The sequence below is a fragment of the Oncorhynchus tshawytscha genome, linkage group LG05 (assembly GCF_018296145.1).
Source record: "Oncorhynchus tshawytscha isolate Ot180627B linkage group LG05, Otsh_v2.0, whole genome shotgun sequence".
Classification (NCBI taxonomy): Eukaryota; Metazoa; Chordata; class Actinopteri; order Salmoniformes; family Salmonidae; genus Oncorhynchus; species Oncorhynchus tshawytscha.
Genome location: NC_056433.1, coordinates 51,509,099 through 51,535,103, shown reverse-complemented (window position 1 = coordinate 51,535,103; position 26,005 = coordinate 51,509,099). Strand labels below are relative to the sequence as shown.

The window sequence follows — 26,005 nt, the reverse complement described above, 5'->3', positions numbered from 1 at the left end:
TAAAATGTCAAATCCACGGATTAACTCAACTTTCTCTTCCAGTCTCACTTCAGAATTAGATGTTCATTCATGTTCCTCAAACTTCAAATTTATTGCAAATGTCACATTTTGAAGTGTTTAAGGTTAAGTTTATCCATTAACCCTACATTTTTAAAGTCAATGTTAAGTTTTGGCATTAACTCTGAAAGGTTAAGGTTAGGTTTAAGGTTTGGGATAGGCTTAAAACAAAATCACTGGATTCAAACTTGCAACCTTTGGAATCAGACAATACCCTAACAAAACCGAAACCTACTTGAAGGTAACAGCCCCTACTGTTGCCCCGAATGGTCGGTTTCCACGTCATCCTCAGACATAGATGGACGTCGAATATGGACTTGTAATCACAGGTGACCTGGCTGGATTAACTTGTCATATAGCATTTCATTTTTTAGCTAGTAACAAGTAAATGTTTATATTTAGAAATCAGCTATGAGAAACATAGCCAATTAATATAACAGATTTGGATTTCACCCCTCTGAAAAGCGAATGGTTTTGACCGTTCGGAATTTCGAGGAGCGCTGCTCTCTTCTCCCGCCCCGACCAGTAGGACTCGCAAAAACGATTGCGGTCCTTATGAAATTATATATATTATATAATTATTATTTTACCCCTTTCATGTAAAATGACCAAATGCAATGACTGTTTAAAGCAGAACTGCTAACAATTTTTTTTTATTTTTTATGGTGAATTTGGCAATCGAAAAAGCCCCAATCAGCAGTTAGACGTGCAATCATTAAAACGTGAGGTTGTGTCTACACTCCTGTAGTCTACACAGCCCCCGATAAAACACACCTTTCTTCGGTGCATTTGGTAACAATGACCCAGAACATGATATTGTTAAGCATATGATGTAATATTGCGAAATCCATTTGACAAACATCTGAATGCTGAAGATACCGCTCAGATATAGCCTACGAATATTAGAACAGGGATAGGGTAGGCCTACTTTTCGTTGGCAGGAGCAGCTGCTTCTCCTGCACTGTGCGCACAGTTATCTGACTTGTAGATCAATGTCATATGCAGTTACATGCATACAAGTTTGATAAGCAATACAGTAAAAACATGTGATTTTCCTGTGTTTTATACACGCTACATGACCAAATGTGTGTGGACACCTGTTCCTCGAACATCTTATTCCAAAATCATGAGCATTAATATGGAGTTGGTCCCCCTTTGCTGCTATAACAGCCTCCACTCTTCTGGGAATGCTTTTCACTAGATGTTGGTACATTGCTGCAGGGACTTGCTTCAATTCAGCCACAAGAGCATTATTGAGGTCAGGCACTGATATTGGGCGATTAGGCCTGGCTCGCAGTGGAGTTCCAATTCATCCCAAAGGTGTTCTATAGGGTCGAGGTCAGGGCTCTGTGCAGGTTCTTCCACACCGATCTAGACAAATACTTTCTGTATGGACCTCGCTTTGTGCAAGAAGGCATTGTCATGCTGAAACAGGAAAGGCCCTTTTCCCCAAACTGTTGCCACAAAGTTGGAAGCACAGAATCGTCTAGAATGTAATTGTATGCTGTAGCGATAAGATTTCCCTTCACTGGAAGAGGCCTAGCCCGAACCATGTAAAACAGCCCAAGACCATTATTCTTTCTCCACCGAAATGTATAGTAGGCACTATGCATTGTGGCAGGTAGCATTCTCCTGGCATCAGCCAAATCCAGATTCGTCGGTTGGACTGCCAGATGGTCAAGCTTGATTCATCACTCCAGAGAACGTGTTTCCATTGTTCCTGAGTCCAATTGCGGCGAGCTTTACACCACTCCAGCCGACACATGGTGATCTTAGGCTTGTGTGCGGCTGCTTGGCCATGGAAACCCATTTCATAAAGCTCCCAACAATGTTATTTTGCTGACGTTGCTTACAGAGGAAGTTTGGAACTTGGTAGTGAGTGTTGCAACCGAGGACAGATGATTTTTACGTGCTATGTGCTTCAGCACTCGGCGGTCCCGTTCTGTGAGCTTGTGTGGCCTACCACTTTGCGGCTGAGTCGTTGTTGCTAGACGTATCCACTTCACAATAACAGCACTTACAGTTGACCCGGTCAGCTCTAGCAGGGCAGATATCTGAAGAACTGACTTGTTGGAAAGGTGGCATCCTATGACGGTGCCACATTGAAAGTCACTGAGCTCTCCAGTAAGGCCATTTTACTGCCAATGTTTGTCTATGGAGATTGCATGGCTGTGTGCTCGATTTTATACACCTGTCAGCAATGAGTGTGGCTAAAATAGCCCGAATCCACTAATTTGAAGGGGCATCCACATACTTTTGTATATACTGTATATTTCCACACTATGAGGTTGGAATAACACTAAAATTATGATAATGCCCTTTTAGTGCATGTGCTGTTTGAAAAGACTGCCTGAAATATCAGCCTGTTTTGGTGGGAGGGAGTTTTGGCCTTCCAAGGTAAGTTAGTAAATAGACCAATAAGACCAATAAGAAAGAGTGGTTGAAAAACGAGTTTTAATGACTCCAAAATAAGTGTATGTAAACTTGACTTCAACTGTATATAAAGCCTTACCGCTTGCTCTGTAATTTCGATTTCAATGACAGTACTTTCACATAAATGTATGAATGTTCAAAGATACAAACATATTAAAAAAAAGTGATTTGGCTCATTTTGCATCGTATATATATATGTTATATTGTTGAACATAACATACTATACGGGCATATCAAAGTTCCAGACTGGGATCTCTGATACTTTTGGAGTTATGATCCAATTTTTAAGCATTACCAATAGGGTGAATGTGAAAATGGATTCAAATTGGTCACCTCTGTTGGTGATTTGTTGGATGTGCAATGATGAAAGTAAAAAGAGTGCTGTGATTGGTTACATTGCCTATTATGCCAATTTCTCTGTATAAAATGGGACTCAACTATACATCTAGCAGATATCCCACTCTGGAACTTTGATATGCCCGTGGAGTATATTATGTTCAATAATTTAGTGAAAAATGTGCCAATATATATGTCAATATCTAGTGTTTGATTTCAATCCAAATACTACTTATATTACAGAGCAAGCAGTAAAACTTCATTTAACAAACCAATTTTGTCTTTGTAGTACCTACAGATTAAACATTATGGGGTCTTAAAGGTTGAGTAAATTCTGTCCACAAAAGTACCCACATTTGTATTATATGTAAATAGTTTAATTAATGCCATAATGTAGCCATTTTGTTAGATACTTCTCCATATTAGCTGAAATATTATTTTTTTAAAGCCATTTTAGCTCTCACACTAGCTGTTCAGTCCAAAACAGATTCACAAATCATGGGAATTTGTTGCGCTATGCACACGGTCTCCCTCCAAAGCATGAGTTGCTAGGCAACCTCCATGCACCTTTCTGGGCAGGCCTGGTCCCTCTGTGGCTAAAGCCAGTGTGAAAAAGGGTGCTAATAAACATTTGTGCTATAAAATGAGAAATACTGCACTGACCCACAAAACATATTTGCTAGATTTATGATAGTGTTGTTAGAAAAGCAAGGAAAGTGAACTACAAAACGTGATGTAGTTCTATTGGAATTTTCAGCTGTTGGCAAGTAATACATCTGCTAGCTTCTGATATGACTGCAACTAGAAATAAGACTTGGTTAAGCCCAAAATGTAAAATGTTCCAACTTCAATTAATGATTAGTCAATTATGGTATAAGATACAAATGGGATCCTTCTATGGTTTACATTTTAAAATCCAATAAATCAGGGTCTTGTTTTGTTCTAGTTTCGTGAGGAATCCTACCAAAGCTATCTGACCAGTCCAAATACAAAATCTTTAGAAAACTCAGTAAAACAATGAAGACAAGTTTTGCTTTCTGTTAAAAGTTTTAATGTAATTCTGAAATACATTTGATATGACAATTTTACATACTTTTTTTTCATAACAAGTTATTTATTTTTTTGCCTCTTTTTGTAGCCATTTTATATTAAAGCTCAAAGCAAAAAAATAACATGATTGTTGAACCTGGCAAGACAGTAGGCTCAACAATACATTTCAGGGAAAGGGACTGGGGCAGTGGTGGGCAACCCCATTCATGGAGACCTGTACAGGCTTTTGTTTCACCAGTGTTCAGGGCTTATTCTATTATTCTATTCCTTCAATTTTATTGTAAATCATTATGTGCAAATAACCAAAAGTCTCTAATGCCTGTACTCACTGCAGCTCTCCAGGTCCGGAGTTGCCCATCCCTGGACTGAGGGTTCCCCACCCCCAGACCTTTCAGCATCCCTGTGGTTTGTTTGGACTGGTGGACAGACCTCTATGGTTTGGTGACGGACAGCAGTGTTGTAAACACGTCTATGCCACGTTTCCTTGCCTTCCTTGAGTAAGTCCAGACCACTAAAATGACTCACTGCAATGCTGTGGTTCTCCAGCCCAATGTCCCTCAGCAATCTTAGCAGTCATGTCCTGGTCCCTCATCTCTTACATGTCTATAGGGCGGTGGAAGGGAGGGGAACATGTTGACAATTACTGTCTTTGTTATCCTCAAAACCTTCGAGGAGAAATCAAAGAAAAGTCCAAAAGGCTAAAATGTGTCAATGACATGACGGCACTATACTAAGGTTATTAGAATGATGCCTTCCATCGAGTTAATGCATTCGAGATTCATTAAAAATATACTGCAGATAGTGGATGCTCTGACAGCCGTACAAGATATCAGAGAGGAGATTGAAAGTGGTCTTTATGTGGAGGGATTCTGTGATACACATATCAACAGAGCTGAATGGTACAGTACTGCTGTGTTGCCTGAATGGAGAATTGCTATGATGATGCTATGACCTTTTTAGCCGATCTATTGCTATGATATGACTGCATCTTTGCCCTTGTTCCACACATAATGGGCGATCGATATCAAAATGACTGGTAACGACGTGGGCATTGTTGAAAAGAGACATGTAGCTATTCTAATGTTCCTCAATGACAAGCATCTTTCTCCCGATAGGTATGGTATATCTTTACATGTCTCTATTGCAGTTGTGGGTCATTGGAAAGAGGGGAGGATAGCTGGTTAGAAAGCCTATCCCATAAGTGGGGAAAAAAATACAGCTTTTTCTGTTCATTTCATTAGCCTATTATGGACCACTCCTGATCGCTTACGCATCTCTGGCACACCTACTCTGACCACATCTCCGTTGTATTGGACTAATCAAAATAGGCAGCAACGCCACTACTGTGAACGGTCAGCAAATGTATTGTAATGAATGACATGTCTAGAAGCCAATGCAGATGACATTATTATGGGGCGGCAGTGTAGCCTAGTGGTTAGAGCATTGGACTAGTAACCTGAAGGTTGCGAGTTCAAACCCCCGAGCTGACAAGGTACAAATCTGTCGTTCTGCCCCTGAACAGGCAGTTAACCCACTGTTCCTAGGCCGTCATTGAAAATAAGAATTTGTTCTTAACTGACTTGCCTGGTTAAATAAAGGTAAAATAAAATTATGAAAACATATTCAAGTCACAGACAGAGTATGGGACAGGTGCTCTTGTACAATAGCGTCAAGGGCTCGTCATGTCAACTAAAGTTTCTTCACCACTTGCCTTCCATTCAAAGATGTTCTGATATAATTCTAACGGAATATCAACATTGACTTGTATAGTGATAGGAACGGTAACAAAATAGCACCAGGTTATGGAACTACACCTAACAGAAAACAGGTAGACATTTTGAGGGACAATAGCAGACATGACAAACAATACAGCAACAAAAATATAACATGAAAAAGTGTTTCTGTCTTACAGTCACTCCCCAGCAAATAACCATCAACAACCCCAATGTAAACAACATTCAACACTTCATCATTGACCACCTTTTGCCATTTTATTAATGGTCAGTCCAAGTTCATTTGCATTTTCGAACATTTAAAAATTCATATTGATGGGAGAAATATAACAGAGAAGGAAAAGTGCTGAAGAACGTCAGCCCCTGGCTCTTTATTCAGACCCAAGGTGCCATACATTCATGTCTGAGCCCCATGTCCGGAGGAATAGTCCTATGTTTGTTGCTACATAAGCAGAATGTGAAGAATGGAGAGAACACAAACGTACAGAGCACACTACATGGTGAGGTTTCTACAGACAACGGTGAAGAAGAGTGCAAAATAAGGAGGGGCATCCTTTTTTTTTTTTTTTTTTTTTTTTTTACACTTAAAGGCTGCTCAATAATATACATTACGGGATATATACATTTTAACCACAAACATTTCTACTTGCCTGTTTTTTGTTTTTTTTTCCAGTTTTCTTAGTGTGCTTTTTTTGTGTTAAAAATACATATTTTCACATGAAAGGCTTGTAGTACATGAAAAAGGATCACACTATAATACAACAGTTTAGAGATATGACTAATTCCACTGATATGAAGAAGAAAGGCTTAAAATAAGAGGAGCCACACTTCACTGAAGGAAATATAACTGCAGTCATCTATTCTCATAGGGGATCCGTTTTAAATACACCAAACCAAAGCCACCGATTAACAGTGGAATAAAGAGGGCTCAGCACCAGACGATTGGTGAGAAACAATGTACTTGTAGTCTTCCAATCATGTGCGTGTAGAACCACCTGTTCCAATGCCTATAGCTCTTTGAATTAAAATGGCAGCATTAGTTGATCTGAGAGTATATGTGCATTTTGTAGGGTTGAGGTCAAACCCATTTAGGATAGATGCAAATAACGACATGTTCGGAGAATCCAACTGCCAACACCCAAACCTAGAAGTTATTATATTGACCTTTCTCATGGTGTGAAAAAACATAGGAAAAATATGTTCGCAATGATCGAGGTTGTTATAAACAATGTCTGTGTAACTTATTTAAAGCAAACTAAATAAACAATTGTAAACAACTAATACAATTGGTTTATTCAATATATATTTGGGAAGATGATATCTTTTCAGATCCATCTAAAAATGTTTTATCTTTTTGAAACAAACACATCTACCATCTATAATTAGGGAAAATGTTGGGGTCATGGAAAAAAACCTGCTGTAAAACTATCAAATCCAACTAGCTTATTTGCAAAATGGGTTAATTTTCGAATGAACTTCAAAATCAAAGACGATATATCAACTATCAATAATAATAATCACCATAATAATGAACACAGGTCAACTCCATTATTAAACGTAATTCTTTAAATAATTTACATCAAAGCAGGTGTTTGCACAAGGGCTTCTATTTCAAATGATTTGTGGTCAAAAATAATTTCTAATGTTGACTACAGACTAAAAAACTAAGTGGCCAAAGGCGGTATCGACGGACTTAAAATACAAAATAAAACTTGGAGTTCAGACACAACTCAGTGAAATAAAAAGAAGACTTTATAAACAATTATTTGCTAGGCAACTAGATCTTTACCTCTCTGAACAAAATACAAGCCCCACTGGATTTGAAGTGCCTGAGGTCTGTTTTTCTTGCAAGGTGGATAAAGAGGTCCCACTTTTAACGGCAAGCTCTTTAGAATGTACTTACATCGGCGAGAGAAGAAAACTGCTTTCTCATTCCGTCTTGCAACGTCTCACTCATCAATATGATGAGCGACAATTCAAACTCCAAAAAATATATATTTTTCAGTTCTATAGGTTAAAAAAAATAAAATAAAAAAAACAAACAAAAAGACCATCCATCCCGGATATACTGCGAATGCAGAGAGACTGAACTGCACAGAGTTAAGTTAGTAGCACCTGCATAGGATCCTTCCTGGTACTCCACTGTGACCTCTGACCATTGGGGAAATGCTGGACTGAGGTGCCTGTAGGGGTCCTGAGTGCAGCGTGTGGAGGGGGGCAGGCGCTATGAGGACCCACTCCCGCTGGCCTGGACCTCTGGACCCTCTGGGGAGAGGAGAGACAGGCCTGGTGAGTGATTGCCATTGGACTGTTGTTTTAAATTACATTCTTGGACTTTTTGAATGGGCCAGATGTAGCTTGAATAAAATAAGACAAAATACAAGACAATTGACAACATCCAACGAAAAAGTACAAAAGTAAAAAAGTGCCATTCAAAGATGCCCAGATAACTTCCTTGGACCCCCAGATAACTTCTTTGGCACATCAGTGGGGGTGTCCAAGATCACTTACTTGGACTTTCAAATATGTTTGTTTGACAGTTAGGGGGCATGTCCAGGTGACATTTTTGAACCCCGAGATTACTTTTATGGACCATCGATAGGGGTCTCCCAGATCACTTACTTGGAACAACAAATAACACTTTTGGACTATAATTTTGTCCAGATATCAATTCACTTTTTTAAAATAAATCACAGGAAGGGGTGTGGTGGAAATGGTTTTGTTTGTGCTTTTCTATAAGCCAATTTCTGTTTGTGCTTTTCTATAAACCATTGATAGGGGTCTCCCAGATCACTTCCTTGGAACACCAAATAACACTTTTGGACTATCACTTTGTCCAGATAACAGCAATTCACTTTTTGAATAAATCACAGTAAGAGGTGTGGTGAAAATAGTTTTGTTTGTGCTTTTCTATAAACCAATCTGTGTTCATGCAAGTGACTGATTGAAAGAATTTGGCAGTATGCCCAGAAACTTGTTTAGAGAAAGGGATATCTCAGTTTCAAGGGCTCAGCTTGGAGAGAAGAAGCCTCACTTTCCAGTGGGGGGGTCTGCAAGGAAATCGGTGGCGCATTTTATGAAGTGTGAGGGAAATTGCCGTCTGACCTAAAGATGACGAGACCCACCCAGACCAGACCCTTACTGTGAACTGCCCAGGAGGAGACACATCAGCTAACAATTGAGGGATGGCAACTGATTTCATTAAGTCAATTTAAATTTAATATGTATAAAAGTGAGGGAAAAAAACTGGGAAAAAAAACCTGAATGAAATCAAGGCGAGAAACCCATAAAAAGGGCCAGATATTTTTTCACTTCTAGAGAGAAGACTATTCACTAGTTTTATGAGAAGACTACAGTGAGGGCGTAACAATATCATGGAATGCCCCGCTGACAGCTGTCTGTAGGCATTTATAAGAAACGTCTACCGGCACTACGAAATAACAAGGTATTATTGAATACGGGGTGTTATTTATATGTATAGCAAGTAGCGACAAGATAACCATTGAAGATACATATGGTGCATAGCAAGTAACGACAAGAGAATATTTCAAGATGCACATGGGGTATGTTTGGGAACAGTAGTAAGTGAATATGGATGTGAAAGTGTGATTCTGAGATATGACATATCAAGCTGATTGAAAATTGGCTGATTGAAATTTGGATAATACATGGATTTAAATTATTACTATTAAAATTTGAATAAGGATCATAAGATTGAAATGTGGATATTAAGCTGATGGAAATTTGGCTGATTGAAATTTGGATAATACATGGACTTAAATTATTACTATTAAGATTGGAATAAGGATAATAAGATTGGAATGTTGATATAAAGATTAACAAGATTGAGATTGAAATATAGCTATAAATGATTGAGTGAATGAGAGCAGTCAGGGGACTAGCTCATGTGTGAAAGAGGTGAATGAATGCCCCAACCAGTTCTGTGATTGAGTTTTTTGATCTGTAACGTTATCTAGGGTTCTGTCCACCACCGCTGATGGATCTACAGGTAGAGGATAACATGTCTTACATCTCATAAGTAACATGTCGCAGTAGTGACGAGGATAACATAATAACATGTCTCATTAGTAACGAAGATAACATGTTATCCTTGTTACTAATGAGACATGTCTCTGAGGATAACATGACTTTAGATTACATGAGGATAACATGACCCATCCCTGGAGTTTGATGGTATAACATTATTATGTGTGTGGAGATATGAAAGAAGAGAGTATTATTCCCGAATAAGCTGTTCAATAGAACACTAGTGAATATTTAAACCCCTGTATGAATAGAACACTAGTGTAGAGGAGGATCTTGTGATGTAACACAAATGTATAATGGGTTATTAGAGATAAAGTAACATAATATTTGTCTAACGGGTTACTAGAGCTGATGAAGTAACAATAGAAAAAAAATATATATATAACTTGCACACCCACACAAGTGTTGTAAAAAAGTATTTTGCGAAATGTTGAGAGTGGTCCCTTTATGGATCATTTGAGGTATGATAAGGTTAAAGTATTGTACGGGACTTGACTTACCCCTAACAAAAAAAACTATAAATAGAACCAATTAAGTTGAACATGATTTTCTGTTAACTAAACAATTTATTGAACTCCTTGGAGTTTTCATTGATATCCAAAACGATGAGATATTAACTTCTTGGTGACAGGGGACAGTATTTTCACGTCCGGATGAAATGCATGCCCAAATTCAACTGCCTGCTACTCATCTCCAGAAGATAAGATATGCATATTATTAGTCGATTTGGATAGAAAACACTCTGAAGTTTCTAAAACTGTTTGGATCATGCCTGTGAGTATAACAAAACTTATTTAGCAGGCAAAAAAAAACCAGAGGACAAACCATTCAGATTTTTATTTTATTTTTTAAGTCACTCTTTTCAATGGGTTTTCATTGGGAATCCAGATTTCTAAGGGACCTTCTTGCAGTTCCTATCGCTTCCACTGAATGTCAACAGTCTTTAGAAATTGGTTGAGGTTATTCCTTTGTGTAATGAAGTGTACTGCTAGATAGAGGCGCGTGACCAGAAAGCATGCTTCAGTTTGTTTCCTTCCTGTATTGAACACAGATCCTCCAGTCTTCAATTTGATTGATTATTTACGTTAAAAAATATCTAAAGTTGTGTTACAAAAGTAGTTTGAGATGTTTTGGCAAAGTTTACAGGTAACTTTTGAGTTGGAACCTGTGTTTTTCTGGATCAAACGCGCCAAATAAATGGACATTTTGGATATATATATTGACAGAATTAATCGAACAAAAGGACCATTTGTGATGTTTATGGGACATATTGGAGTGCCAACAAAAGAAGCTCGTCAAAGGTAAGGCATGAATTATATTTTTTATTTCTGCGTTTTGTGTCGCACATGCAGGGTTGAAATATGCTTTCTCTCTTTTGTTTACAGAGGTGATATCCTCAGATAATAGCATCGTTTGCTTTCGACCAAAAAGCCTTTTTGAAATCTGACATGTTGGCTGGATTAATAACAAGTGTAGCTTTAATGTGGTATCTTACATGTGTGATTTAATGAAAGTTTGATTTTTATAGTCATTTATTTGAATTTGGCGCTCTGCATTTTCCCTGGCTTTTGGCCAGGTGGGAGGCTAGCATCCCACATAACCCAGAGAGGTTAAACCAATGAGTAATAAGGCAAATTGAACCACTCCCCCAGGAGGAGTGGGGGTCTGAGACTGTCTCCCAATCTATTTTGTCTCAGGTGCCTGAAACCTTATGGATAGAACATGCCAATGACAGTGGACTGATAGGCAGTGCTAGCCCAGTTATAATAACGGTTTCTGAATTGGCCGATGTATTTTATAAATTCGTCACATTACATATGAATCTTAAAATAATAGATATTTAATAAGTGTGAAGCAGAAAGTGAATATCCAACAGAAATTTGAAATAAATATTAACCTCTTTGGTCTAGGGGGCAGTATTTTGACATCTGGATGACAAGCGTGCCCAAAGTAAATCCACCCATCCACCCTAGTCATAGACTGCTCTCTGTGCTACCGCACGGCAAGTGGTACCGGAGCGCCAAGTCTTGGTCCAAAAGGGTTCTTAACAGCTTCTACCCCGAAGCCATAAGACTCCTGAACAGCTAATCAAAATGGCTACCCAGACTATTTGCATTGATCTCACCCCCCATTTTTACACTGCTGCTACGCTGTGTTTATTATCTATGCATAGTCACTTTACCTACATGTACATGTTACCTCAATTAACTCGACTAACCTGTGCCCCCGCACATAGACTCTGTCCCAGTAGCCCCTGTACATGCCTCGTTAGTTATTTTATTGTTGCTCTTTAATCATTTGTTATTTTTCTATTTTCTTGTCTTTTTTTTTAACTTCAGTTTATTTGAGTAAATACTTAACTTATTTTTCTTAAAACTGCATTGTTGGTTAAGGGCTTGTAAGTAAGCATTTTACTGTAAGGTCTGTTGTATTTGGCGCATGTGACAAATAACATGTGATTTGATTTTGAACATTGTTTAGAGAAAGGGATATCTCAGTTTCAAGGTCTCAGCTTAGAGGGAAGAAGCCTCGTGAGGTATTGGACTGTCAAATGCATGACCCAGTATTGGTCATCACATGACTTAAGCAAACATTAATTATGAATGATGAATAAGATAAATCGTGCAAATATAAGTTTGAAGGGAACTAACGGGACTGCCCCGTTAGAGCTCCTGACAGGCGTTCAAGTTTGTTGGAACCTCTCCAGCACGCTGACAAACAATGATTAATTTAAGATTGACTTTGAGTGTCCCTGTGTAAGAATTTTCACGACAGAGGTCTTCAGATCCGTTTGGGGTGATTAGATCAGTTAGGGTAACAGTTAGACTAAAAGGGTTCTAGGGTTTACCTGCGATGTTGGCAGTGGGTGTGAGCGATTCGTCCTCATCACTGTCCTCCTCGTTAGACTGGGGGTGAGGGATGTGGCCGTCTGGAATGGGGACCCGGGGCTCTGGCTCCTGGTCTGAGCGGCTCCGCAGTGCCAGGATACGGTGATGCAGCGCTGCGTACAGCTGACCCGTGTCCTTAGAGCTTGCCTGGAACAGACACATAACTAACACATCAGTACTATACAGAATGTCCTGGCAGTGTCAGATATACTCAACTCATCTATTAACATGTAATTATAGTGTAATTACTAGGGATGGGTAAAATATTTTACTATTCAAATAATATGACATTTTGTTCGATATCCGGGAATTCAGAAATTCAAAGAAAAATATTTTTCAATATCTTGGACCTTTCTGAATGATGCAAATGCACATGGCAGAAGTAAACAGCGGATATCTGCTTTTCTCCAAAGGTTTGGCTTGCAGCAACAGAGATAAGAATGATTTTCACCATGATAGAAATTATTCTGTTACAAAAAGGTTCTGGTTAGTGTTTTGCATTGATCTATGTCAGATATTGTGGAAACTCTATTAGGCAAGCGCCTGTAATAGCTATTTGAAGTGAGGAAAATAGCATACCTATGTCAGGGCAGCCTGGAGGAATAAATGCGCAGCAGTAGCTCAAAGTACCGTTCAAAAAACAACATTCAAAGGAATTTCAAATGTCATGGTCTATCCTTGTAGATAAAAATGTCAAATGGATACATTTATTTAGACAAAAGCCTTTTCATTGTTAAAATAGGTCTACAATTTTTTTCTCCTCCTCCGAGGAACACTCAAGTAATCGCACACTAACGTCCGTTCGCATATTGGGATATTTCAATAACCGTGCGCACCCTTAGTAATTACTATGTAATAAGTAATGTCGTCTTACTCGTACCGATATGAGGAAGACCTTGACCCCCTGGTCCTCAGTGTCCATGGCTGTGATGCGGACGCTCTTCTCGCTGGCCTTGTCCGTCTGCATTTGGGGCCACAGCTTGGTGTTGAGGATCAGACGCAAACTGCCCTGGGTCCTCATCACTACAGGGCCAGAACAGCACAAACTCAGGTCATACACAATGCATATAATAACCAATGTAATACATTCAAACGGGAGTTGCGTTTGGACATGATTTGATTCAAGTGTTATGCCACTGCAATGACTGTACCTAGCCTGGACTGTAATGATCCCTCCTCTGTGGAAGCCATATCATTAAGCCTCAGTAGTCCTCTGCCTCTCTCCACCCAAGACTGGGATGCTTTGTCAAACACAAACAACTTGCATTGGACCTGAGAAAGAAAGAAAAAAACATTCCATTGTCAGATGAGTGATCATGGACGATATCAGCCTATTTCCAACCCTGTCGAAGGTGACATGTAAACACAAAACTACTGTGGGTAACCTTATATCAACAATTGCTAAATGTCCTGGTGAAGTAAATTGAATGTTACTATAAATACACTAACATTGAACAACAAACAACTGGAGCTTGTGCATACCTGTAGTACATTACTCTCCGACTCCTCTCCAGTTCTGACCTCTACCTTCTCTAACAAGCACTTCTTGGCTGTGGCTTTGGTGTAGGCAGCTGCCGACTCCTCCAAAGACTCTGTCATATTGGTATCTGCAAAGAGAACAAACCCATTTGAAAATGAACAGCAAAACGAGGACACTTTGGACACCTGAAAATAAGCCTCTCCTTTTTCTTGGATTGCCATTATTATATGGGCTTAGTAACATGAATTACATATTTTTTAATATGCAGTATGTTATTTTCTCTGCCCACCTTTGTCGGGGCTGCTGACCAGTGAGGGTGGCTCACATGGCGGGGTGGCAGGGGGATCTCTGCTGCTCTCTGCTGCCTGCTCACATTTCAGCGGACTCTGCAAAACAAGAATGTAATACAACATGCTTTAACACAAATTTGTGGATCCTGTCTTTAGTTGTCAGGGGAACAAATGATAGAAAAACAACAAGAGATAACAGATGAGTAGATTAGCCTCACAAAAAAAACATCTCACCAGGACACGATCCGACATGTTCTGTCCAAACACAAACTTAGCCCCGTCGTCAGTGTTGTTCTCAGCCTTCTGTAAGCTGGGTGGAAAACATACAGCGGATAGGATGTAATATTAATAAGATTACAACATTGTGATAAAGTATTAACCTTATAAAAGTGATAACTGATCATATCCATTGGAGCCAGAATCCATGAGAGACTAACCCAGGAGTGCTTCTGTACTGTAGGAAATAATTGGTTTCCCCTGATTCTGCTGACAGAGAGACTTTCTTTTCACTGCTTCCCTCAACCTAGACGAATGGGGGGAAAAAAAGGTAAAGATCAGACAAATAACAACAAAAAGAACATAAAACTCACGTAATAAAGCATGCAAGGCCACAAGAGGCTGCTATATTTAAGCAATAAGGCCAGAGGAAGTGTGGTTTACGACCAATATACCACGGCTAAGGGCTGTTCTTATGTGCGACGCAACGTGGAGTGCCTGAATACAGCCCTTATATTGACCATATGCCACAAACCCCCAAGGTGCCTTATTGCTATTATAAACTGTTTTCCAACGTAATTAGAGCAGCACGAATACATGTTGTCATACCCATGGTATAAGGTCTGATATACCACAGCTGTCAGCAAAATCAGCATTCAGGGCCAGAACTACCCAGTTTATAAATTGATTTACCCACACCTCAATGGGGTGTTATGTATGAGGCAAAGCCCAGAGCATCTTTCAAATGTATTCCATATGACATGCACTTTAGTTAACTATTCAAGTCACCTTGGCTCTGTCTCTGACATTCTGACCAAATACAAATGTGGATTCCACAGGAGGATCTGTTCTCTCTCCATTCCTGCTCTCACCGCTCTCGCTTTTCTTCTCCTTGAAAGATGAGAGCAGCGAGACACATTCATGGGAATTCCATGCTGAATGTCCAAGAATAAAACCTTCCTTGTGTCCTGTTGTGTTCTTTGTTGTTGTTAGAAGCTTGATAACTATATAGGTTATTATAGGCCACTGTGGAGCCCTTCCAATCAGGAAACATGTAGCTAGCGTGGCACCCTTTGACCTCTCCGCTTACCTGTGACTTGGCCATATTGTCTGTGGAGCCATCACAGTTCTCTGTGTTGTTCTGGGTGACTGGCAGACCCTCGGACGATCTGTTCACTCCATTCGTACCACTGTTCAAACCTATGAAGGACCACAAGAGGAGAGTCGGGGAAATTCCAGAAATGGCTAGATCTCTCTCCCCTTCAACAGATGTTTTGTCCAAGCACATTGAGATGAAAGAAAGCTGGAGGAGAATGGCCATCGCAGAACAGAACGAAGTAGCAGAGCTGTTTGTCTGAGAGTATCTGAAGACTTTGAGGTTAAGCTTTCCTCAGTGTACTTACCAGTCAGGGTTAGTGATTTGCTAGGCGGAGGGGCCTGCAGTACTGCGGGTCGTAGTACGCTGCGCTGCTGCTCCTTGGGCTTCTGGCTCGGGACACCTGCAACACATTATACTTGGCCTAAATATAAGGCTCTGGACAGACCAGTGCCAGACAAACAAGGGCCATCTTCTTTCCAACTTATTGTGATGTTTTGTACATTGCTTTTGTGACTGAGCCTGTGTGCTGAAACCCCCGAAACACATTTCACTCAATGGACAATAAAGCCTCTCTGAAATTGACAGGAGAGAAAAGCCACCTGTACGAGGAGCCTGTCCATGGATCAGGGTGGGAGGCTTCAAGCGAAACCCAACAGTCTTCTCCTCTGTTGACACCAGAGAAAGATGGAGAAAGAGGGAATATGAGATGGAGGTTAGGCCAGAACATTGATTAAGGAGAAAAAGCAAACCATTCTTGTCATGATTCTTCAAGGGGCGTTCTCCTTATATCATGCAAATAGCAAGTTAATTGAAAAGGAGATCTTAAGACAACTATTCATGAACTCACCAGGTTCTGAATCTGAATTATTTCCTGACGGGGACTGACAGAAACTGGATGGCATGAACACATTGTTCTTAGAAACTGCAAGAGACAATGAGAAATAACATGAGTACAGACCCTTTCTCTACACACTAACAAAATACAATTTTAATTCAACAAAACGTACAATTACCTGAATGTGCGGGTGGGAACTGTGTTAGTGATGATGTTCTTTCTCTCTTGGCCGGGGGACAGTAACTACTCTCATCTTTATCAGAGTCTGGAGAAGATAGAAAAGTAACTACAATACAGTAATATAAGATAGACGTGTCAATTTTCCAAAGAACCATAACCTGCTAGATTATCTTCCTCATCCTTACCTTCTCCATCCTCAGCACTGGACCCTTCTGCTGATCTCTGTTATGGGTATGACAGAAATAGAGAGTGGAGGAAGAAACAGTCAGACACAGGAAACAGAGTGAATTATCCAGCCAGTGTGAAGTCAAGTCTGACACAGTGTGCAGTCACACTGTTTCCATTTTCAGCAGAGGTGTGACAAGAGTGTCTCACCTTCTGTGCTTTATCTTCCTGGAACACAAACACAGGTGGGGCTATGGCAGGCTTCTCTGTAAGAGAAATCAGATGTCACTGTTGAAGATAGATATTTCGCACATCTTTGGGCAAAAGCTTAAAGGGAAAATCCACTCAAAATCTAAAATCTAGTCGAAGGTCCCCCGATACAAGTTGGGAAAAAATGAAAGTATACAGTACTAGTCAAAAGTTTGGACACACCTACTCATTCAAGTTTTTTTTATTTTTTTTTAAACTATTTTCTACATTGTAGAATAGTGAAGACATAAAACAATGAAATAACACATGGAATCATGTAGTAACCAAAAGTGTTAAACAAATCTAAATATATTTTATATTTGAGATTCTTCAAAGTAGCCACCCTTTGCCTTGATAAAAGCTTTGCACATGCTTGGCATTCTCTCAACCAGCTTCACTTGGAATGCTTTTCCAACAGTCTTGAAGGAGTTCGTTCCCACATATGCTGAGCACTTGTTGGCTGCTTTTCCTTCACTCTGCGGTCCAACTCATACCAAACCATCTCAATTGGGTTGAGGTCGGGTGATTGTGGAGGCCAGGTAATCTGATGCAGCACTCCATCACTCTCCTTCTTGGTAAAATAGCCCTTACACAGCCTGGAGGTGTGGTTGGTCCTTCTGTTGAAAAACAAATGACAGTCCCACTAAGCACAAACCAGACGGGATGGCGTATCGTTGCAGAATGCTGTGGTAGCCATGCTGGTCACCTACTCTGCGTCTCACAAAGACATGGCAGTTGGAACCAAGAATCTCAAATTTGGACAGATTTCCACCGGTCTAATGTCCATTGCTCGTATTTCTTGGCACAAGCAGGTTTCTTCTTCTTATTGGCATCCTTTAGTAGTGGTTTCTTTGCAGCAATTCGACCGTGAAGGCCTGATTCATGCAGTATAGACTAAACAGTTGATGATGAGTTGTCTGTTACTTGCTCGCTGTGAATTATTTATTTGGGCTGCAATCTGAGGCTGTTAACTCTAATGAACTTATCCTCTGCAGCAGAGGTAACTCTGTCTTCCGTTCCTGTTGTGGTCCTCAAGAGAGCCAGTTTCATCATAACGCTTGATGGTTTTTGACATTTTCCGGATTGACTGACCTTCATGTCTTAAAGTAATGGACTGTTGTTTCTCTTCACTTATTTGAGCTGTTCTTGACATAATATGGACTTGGTATTTTACCAAATAGGGCTATACTCTGTATACCACCCTACCTTGTCACAATACAACTGGATTGGCTCAAACGCATTAAGGAAAGACATTCCACAAATTCACTTTTAACAAGGCACACCTGTTAATTGAAATTCATTCCAGGTGACTACCTCATGAAGCTGGTTAAGAGAATGCCAAGAGTGTGCAAAGCTGTCATCAAGGCAAAGTTCGGCTAAGAATCTTAAATATATTTAGATTTGTTTAACACTTTTTTGGTTACTACATGATTCCATGTGTTATTTCATAGTAAAAATAAAGAAAAACCCTTGCATGAGTAGGTGTCCAAACTTTTGACTGGTATTGTATATGGAGACTGTTTAGTGCCAAAAATACATTAAAAAAATATATATAATAAAAAAAATTGGGTTTCCTGTTTATCATCTCTCGCAAACATCTGTTCCATTTAGTGAATCTGTTATTCAATGCTTTTGTATGGGCTAACAGCAGTAACACCAAATAACATTTTTCATCAAATATTTTTTTATTTTGATACTTCAAGAGGTCTTAAAATTCTAAATCAAATAGCTAAATGATCCTTGTATGACCTTCTTAAAAAACAATTCCATATATCTTAGTAGAACCCCTACCCCAGGCATAAACTGTAACGGATTAACCTTGATGATGACGTCTCTTGACATTGTCCATAAAACCCCTAATTCTATTCATGAGCCTTCTCAGTACTCCTAAATGACTAATATTACCAATTAGGCTTGGGCGGTATACCGTATACCGGGGTATTTAGAAAAAGACACGGAATGGTTTTTCAATACCGTCAAAATTATTTCCTTGGAGGATTTTTTTAATCCATTTGAATATTTGTAGCTACTTTTTAAAATACTTCACAGTCAATGTTTGTAATACATTAGGAGATAAACATTACGTTCTTTATTTCACCTGTCACATTATTAAAAGGCTTACGGTAGTCCCCAGTCATGTGGTGTTTGTTTACAAGCACACAATGACGAAAGACCGGAGCCTTGTAAGTCACTCACAGGTGATCTACAATATACATACACAAAAAGGTATGTGGACAGTGGACACACTTCAAATGAGTGGATTTGGCAACACCCGTTGCTGACAGGTGTATAAAAATCGAGTACATATCCATGCAATATCCATAAACAGTCGCCTTAATGAAGAGCTCAGTGACTTTCAACATGGCACCATCATAGGATGCCAACAATTTCTGCCCTGCTTTAACTTCCCCAGTCAACTGTAAGTGCTGTTATCGCAAAATTAAAACATCTAGGAGCAACAACAGCTCAGCCGCAAAGTGGTAGGCCACACAAGCTCACAGAACGTGCCCGCCGAGTGTTGAAGCACATAGCATGTACAGATTTGCAACTAAGGACAGACAATCTCCCTACTCAGTTCAAAACTGCCCCTGAAAGCAACATCAGCGCAAGAACTGTTTATCGGGAGCTTCGTGAAATGGGTTCCCATTGTCGAGCAGCCGCACACAAGCTTAAGATCACCTTGCGGAATGCCGAGCGTTGGCTGGAGTGGTGTAAAGCTCGCCGCCATTGGACTCTGGAGCAGTGGAAACACGTTCTCTGGAGTGATGAATCACGCGTCATCATCTGGCATTCCGACGGATGAATCTGGGATTGACAGATGCCAGGAGAATGCTACCTGATCCAATGCATAGTGCCAACTAAAGTTTGGTGGAGGAGGAATAATGGATCAGGGTTGTTTCTCATGGTTCATGGATCAGGCTATTTCAAGGGAAGAGAAATCTTAACACTACAGCATAGAACATTGTAAACAAATCTGTGCTTCCAACTTTGTGGTAACAAAGCATGACAATGCCCCCGTTCACAAAGCGAGGTCCATACAGAAATGGTTTGTTGAGATCGGTGTGGAGAACTTGACCCCATCGAACACCTTTGGGATCTCAACCCCATCGAACACCTTTGGGATGAATTAGAACACTGATTGCGAGCCAGGCCTAAACACCCAGCATCAGTGCCCGACCTCACTAATGCTTGTGGCTGAACGGAAGCAAGTCCCCGCAGAAATGTTCCAACATTTGGTGGAAAGCCTTCCCAGAAGAGTGGAGGCTGTTATAGAAGCAAAAGGGATGACCAACTCCATATTAATGCCCATGATTTTGGAATGAAATGTTCAACGAACAGGTGTCCACATACTTTTGGTCATGTAGTGTAATTACAGTATGCAATTCACAACTAAATGTTTGCCTGTTAGATAACTTATAACTATTAACTATTGAGTTAACTGTCTAAAATGTGATGAATGCTCTGCAGTTGTGCATTTTGTTTGCTAATACTTGTATAGTTTAGGTCAGAAACTGTTCGCAATGGGCTCTTCAGCATTTAGACAGCATTCTCTATGGGATTTTACATGTACTTGTTAGCATTGCTAACCTTCAGATTACAGAGTATCAGTGGGGTTTGAAAACAGTGCCAGTATTACCGAATATCCCAGTATGGCACAACGTCGGTATGAAGGTATGACAATATGGATACCACCCAAGCCTAAATTAAATTCTACAGAGCTGAAAGACCCGCAGGTTAGGCTAAGGCGAAAAAGTAACAGGTTTTGTTGAAATGTGCACTTGCTTCACCTCCCCCAGAACACCACTAACCTCAGGGCTCAGGCATCCCAGTCAGTGTAAATAGAGTCCCCTGTCACTGTCTGTACCCACTCAGCTTTGATAGTACCCCAGCCAGGACCAAGTAAATCTTCTCCCCAGGCTATAACTTGAACTCTAGTCATGAGACTTCCCTGAATAAGAGGCTCTAGCCACTAACCCCAGTCCAGCTGGAATAGCCTGCTACCTGCCACAGCTGAGGGAGACATGCTAGTTGTGATAGGGTAGGATGAGTGGAGGACTGCCAGCCCCAGCAGATGGATTTGAAGGATGATATCAACCCTAGAATGACTCACTGCTGCTAAAATTTGCCCTTGACTATTTTTAGGGTAAGCCACGTGGATGGGATCTGATTGCGAGGATGTGTGTATGACTTTATATAATTTGACCGCCTACGGGTGCTTCGCATTTTTAGGGATCTGGGTCAACATGATGAAACTACACTGGGGTTGACCCAATAAATCAGGCAATAAATATATAGCAACAAAACTAAAAGGAGCTATGTTGAAGGTGATATGGCCATGAGAGGAGAACATTTCAGAAAGAAAGGGCGGCAAAGACATGACCTGTTTTAGAAGGCTGGGCAGGCAAATGTGCTAGCTACTGACACTGAACAGTAAAAGCAGATATAAAATATAGCTTTTCAATATATAGACCTAGTAACTTGAAGGTTTATGTGGTCAGTCATCCCCAGCTGAGGCACAAGGCTTTGTGATGACTTAGCATTGCTCATGTGCCCTCGAGGTGTGAAAGACATGCATAAATGCTTGCCAGAGTTGGTGGATTCACACTAAAAAGTATTTGACTTCTGCATAAATAAATAGTGTTTTACTGATGCCTCCAACCACACCACTGCTATTCTCTGTGATACAGCAATGAAACATTCTCCCTTTTTATAAAAACCTAAAGGAAAATAAATGGATTTGCCTTGTCACAAAATAAGCTCTATGGCACTTAGACTATCAAATTAAGGAAGTGGATCAAAGACTGCACTTCCTTAATTTAATCTAAATTTGAAACAATGCCGAGTTACACTCGATATAGCCTACACACTAGTCTATACTTGTTTGAAATGCAGTCTATAGCCTTTCTGACTTGGCTAGTTCTTTCAGTCTCTTGATATTGACAGAGGAATGTCTGTTAAGTTAAAGTAAAGGCTACAATGCAACTCAATCTACTTCATGTAGCCTATAGCCTTAGTTCTTTAACATGAGAGAGTAGCTTGCCTAAAAATAAGTGAGGTGACGTTTGCTTATTACATCACCAGAACTCAGGTGGACTAAATAAAAGTCCACAATTTTGCAACCAAGGATCCACCTCGTACCAAAACATTGTCTCATTAAAGGTAGATTGAGTGCAAACTGGTTGTTTCTGGGTCCCTTACCTTCCCAGCATAGATCCCCCTCACCTTTGTCCTCATCCATGCTGTCAATTCTGATCCCTACCTCTGGCTCTAACTACCACAAGCTGAACATCTAATATTATTCCTGCTAACAGAAGGAAAATCAGAAGTGTTTCAGTAATGGGGAACAAATTGTCAAGACCAAAACAACTGATTCCTCTTGTCATCCGATTGAAATTGGAAACTGGTGGAAATTAATGATGTGTGATAGGCAGGCATGTCTCCTATGACCTCACGCATCGTAAGTAACACCGGACGAAATGAGAAAGGAATCCAGGACACACAAGAGAACCTAGAGGGGTTTTACGTTGAAATGGAATTGGGGTTCTAGTGTCTTTCAATGGAGGTGCTGCCAAATAGACTAACTCCAGACCCCTCTACAGTGACATTCTGGGGAAAAAAAAAAAAAGTGTCTACAGGCATTAATCTCATTAGTCTTCTATTCACATAACGTCTAAGCCTCTTTACTTTTGGGATACCTGCACGACTTCAAATTTTCATTAAATCTCACACATTTGAATGAATCAGCATACACTGAAGAAAAGATATCACAGCAAGCCATTGTTATTTTTGGAGGTGAAATCAGAAAAAGAAGTCCAGAGTAAAGAGCCAGTTGAAGGTTTGAACTTTCGAGCAGCTGTGCCTTAGCTCTATGTACAGCTCAGTAGATGGCACATTTCCGTGATAGCTACTGTTCAGTATTCAATATCTTTCTGTATTGGCATAATTCTACGTATATAAAATTGGGTTGATTTGAAACTGTATAAAAGTAATTCATTCAAATGCATCTAGCTAAGTACTTTGCAAACCCTGTTACGCAACTAGGCTATCTAGGTTTCTGGTACAGTATAGCTATGCATTGAACTCGCAACATTGTAGGCTGTACCTCAATGGGATAGACACCTGTAACATGGAGCAATGACAATAATTAGTTGTCTGAAAACAGCACGGCCATGAAAAAAAAACTAGCCAAGCTGGGTGGGACATGTTAACTGTGTTTTAACGATGACTACCGAATTTAGGCGTTGACCATAGACGGCGTACTGTAGATAGCTACATGCGGATAGTGGGAGGTTTAAAAAGGCTATTCGATAAGAGCAAAATTCCACCCGGTATATTTCCCATGTGACACAGACAGAGCCCTACATGTCTATTGTCTGTGCTTCCATGTGCTTGATTTCAAAATTGGAACACACATAGATTTACAAAAATGCAGTTCAATCGGAAGGTATAGTTCGCTCGCTACAGATGTGATATTTTCACGTCTGACAACTGCCCCTCCCCCGGTTGTGCCACACGGTCGGCCAGCCGCCCCCACTCCTCCCCCACGTCAAATATAGCAAAGGCCGGGACTCTTAACGTATGCGGTTTAGTGAAACCGCTGCCACCACATCGAGTTGCTGGCAAAACGGAGCATTCCCTGCACATCTGCTGACAGTCCCGTCGCTGTCTGAACTACATGCACTCACTGTGGTGATTCATTAGATTTGTTTATCTTTCCCAACGAGCAGTTCCTTACCTTCGTTTGCCAGGTCCGCCATTTTACTTCCTCACTGACACCCACAATACCCCGCGGTAGACATGCGTGTATGGCTGGGCTAACAAAATGTTACCAACACTAGAGGGAGTCATGTTCACACAATGTAAGCATAATGAAACATCACATTTGAATTAAGTTGAAAATATTTTATTAATTTGACAATAAAGCATCATGTTTTCTGTCTATTTCAAAATAACAATTATCTTTCAAATATAGATTTTTTTTTTTACATTAAATAAAAATAAAAACAGTCGTATTGTATTGCAAAAAGTGAGCCATTGCTTTGACAGATTGACAAGTTCAAGGCCTATGCTAGTCGGTAAAAAATGTTTTTAAAACAGTTCCTCCCTTAGTGGTATTAAACCATAATTTACTCACAATTTATGGAACAATGAAATCCCTATTATCCTACAATCATTTGAAAGTTATGTTTAAGCAAAGGCCCTGGAGGCATACAGGAAACATTTAAAAACGGGCCTTTGCTTAAAAAGTAAATTTCTCAAAATGTGCATTGGCGAATTAAAATCGTTGATGTAGTTTCACGTGGTCAAACGCCACACGTTAGCTGTTCCCATTACATAGCCTGACACATTTAGCCCTATGCTAACCTGAGCAGGTGGCAGTGATTATTTCCTGTATCAACGTTACCAACCAATGGCATTTCTTAAAATAGGTAAAAATGGCCACAAGGAAGGATATTTTAAACCTACAAATTCTGCTTGGTATGTTTCAAGTATAGTGCCCCAATTTTGCATGATTGCATTCCGATGGACTATGTACAGCTGCAGCGATCGGTTAGCTGCTCAGATAGCAGATGTTTGAAGTTGGTGAGGGAGATAAAAGTCTCCAACTTCAGCAAATTTTGCAATTCGTTCCAGTCACAGGCAGCAGAGAACTGGAAGGAAAGGCAGCCAAATGAGGTGTTGGCTTTAGGGATGATCAGTGAGATACACCTGCTGGAGCGCGTGCTACGGGTGGGTGTTGCCATCGTGACCAGTGAACTGAGATAAGGTGGAGCTTTACCTAGCATGGACTTGTAGATGACCTGGAGCCAGTGGGTCTGGCGACGAATATGTAGCGAGGGCCAGCCGACTAGAGCATACAGGTCGCAGTGGTGGGTGGTATAAGGTGCTTTAGTAACAAAACGGATGCCACTGTGATAAACTGCATCCAGTTTGCTGAGTAGAGTATTGGAAGCTATTTTGTAGATGACATCGCCGAAGTTGAGGATCGGTAGGATAGTCAGTTTTACTAGGGTAAGTTTGGCGGCGTGAGTGAAGGAGGCTTTGTTGCGGAATAGAAAGCCGACTCTAGATTTGATTTTAGATTGGAGATGTTTGATATGAGTCTGGAAGGAGAGTTTACAGTCTAGCCAGACACCTAGGTACTTATAGATGTCCACATATTCTAGGTCGGAACCATCCAGGGTGGTGATGCTAGTCGGCGTGCGGGTGCAGGCAGCAAACGGTTGAAAAGCATGCATTTGGTTTTACTAGCGGTTAAGAGCAGTTGGAGGCCACGGAAGGAGTGTTGTATGGCATTGAAGCTCTGAACCTCTGAACAACTGTCCTGATGGGAGAGCACATTTTCTATGCTATGCGAAATCACACCTCATTAGCTCATTGTTATGGATGTCTAAATACATGTCATCACTAGAAAACAGCTTAAACAAAAGCAAATGCAGCTACTGTTGTTATTCTGACAGCACTGTTTGACGTGACTGTGAGTTAGCCAACTATGGCTAGCTAGAGCAGGCAAGGGATACGAATTTTGCCAGCCAGTATGGTTATGGCACATTTAGAACGAACGACTGGGTCATGTCCATAGATTCTGGGAAAAAAATAATTGAACGACTGTCTCATAGAAGAAATGACCAGCCGGCTTGGGTAGCAACCCTAGATTTGTGTCTGGACTATATCTTGCAGAAGGATGAAATAATATGAATACATTTATCAAAATAACATTAATGAAAATATGTCAATCATTACTCGAATATGTTGGTAAAAGTGATAATGCCCTCGAACCCGGAGTTCGGAGGATATAATGGCACGGTTTGCAGGCCCAAGACGAAACACCTGTGCCAATACATCTTCAAAACACCGGCTTCTCTGGCATTATCACTTAAGTAAATTCAGAGTGTTTCACTCTCGGAGCGTTCAGGCCGCACACTGGACCCTCTGGCCGAGGAGT

The 26,005-nt window shown here is 40.3% G+C and overlaps 1 protein-coding gene across 1 annotated transcript; it reads right to left on the bottom strand.

The window, feature by feature from the left end:
- Window positions 1–4,414: 4,414 nt before the first annotated feature.
- Window positions 4,415–23,848, bottom strand: LOC112250810 (ran-binding protein 3). The gene is made up of 17 exons (XM_042322060.1): window positions 23,795–23,848; window positions 17,020–17,075; window positions 16,830–16,866; window positions 16,643–16,729; window positions 16,477–16,551; window positions 16,229–16,294; window positions 15,934–16,029; window positions 15,621–15,730; window positions 15,320–15,421; window positions 14,752–14,837; window positions 14,549–14,624; window positions 14,314–14,410; window positions 14,027–14,151; window positions 13,696–13,816; window positions 13,425–13,567; window positions 12,505–12,691; window positions 4,415–7,874 (listed from the first exon to the last, which is right to left on the bottom strand). Exons 1-17 carry the CDS (start codon window positions 23,814–23,816, stop codon window positions 7,834–7,836), a joined length of 1,527 nt encoding a protein of 508 aa, XP_042177994.1. The 5' UTR covers window positions 23,817–23,848; the 3' UTR covers window positions 4,415–7,833.
- Between the last annotated feature and the right edge of the window lie 2,157 nt (window positions 23,849–26,005).

Coding starts and splice junctions, on each gene's coding strand:
- LOC112250810 (XM_042322060.1), bottom strand. CDS start 23,816: ATGGCGGACCTGGCAAACGAAG. Junction 13,817..14,026: donor CGGAGAGTAATGTACTACAG/GTATGCACAAGC, acceptor TTTCTTTCTCAG/GTCCAATGCAAGTTGTTTGT. Junction 13,568..13,695: donor ATCATTACAGTCCAGGCTAG/GTACAGTCATTG, acceptor CTGGCCCTGTAG/TGATGAGGACCCAGGGCAGT.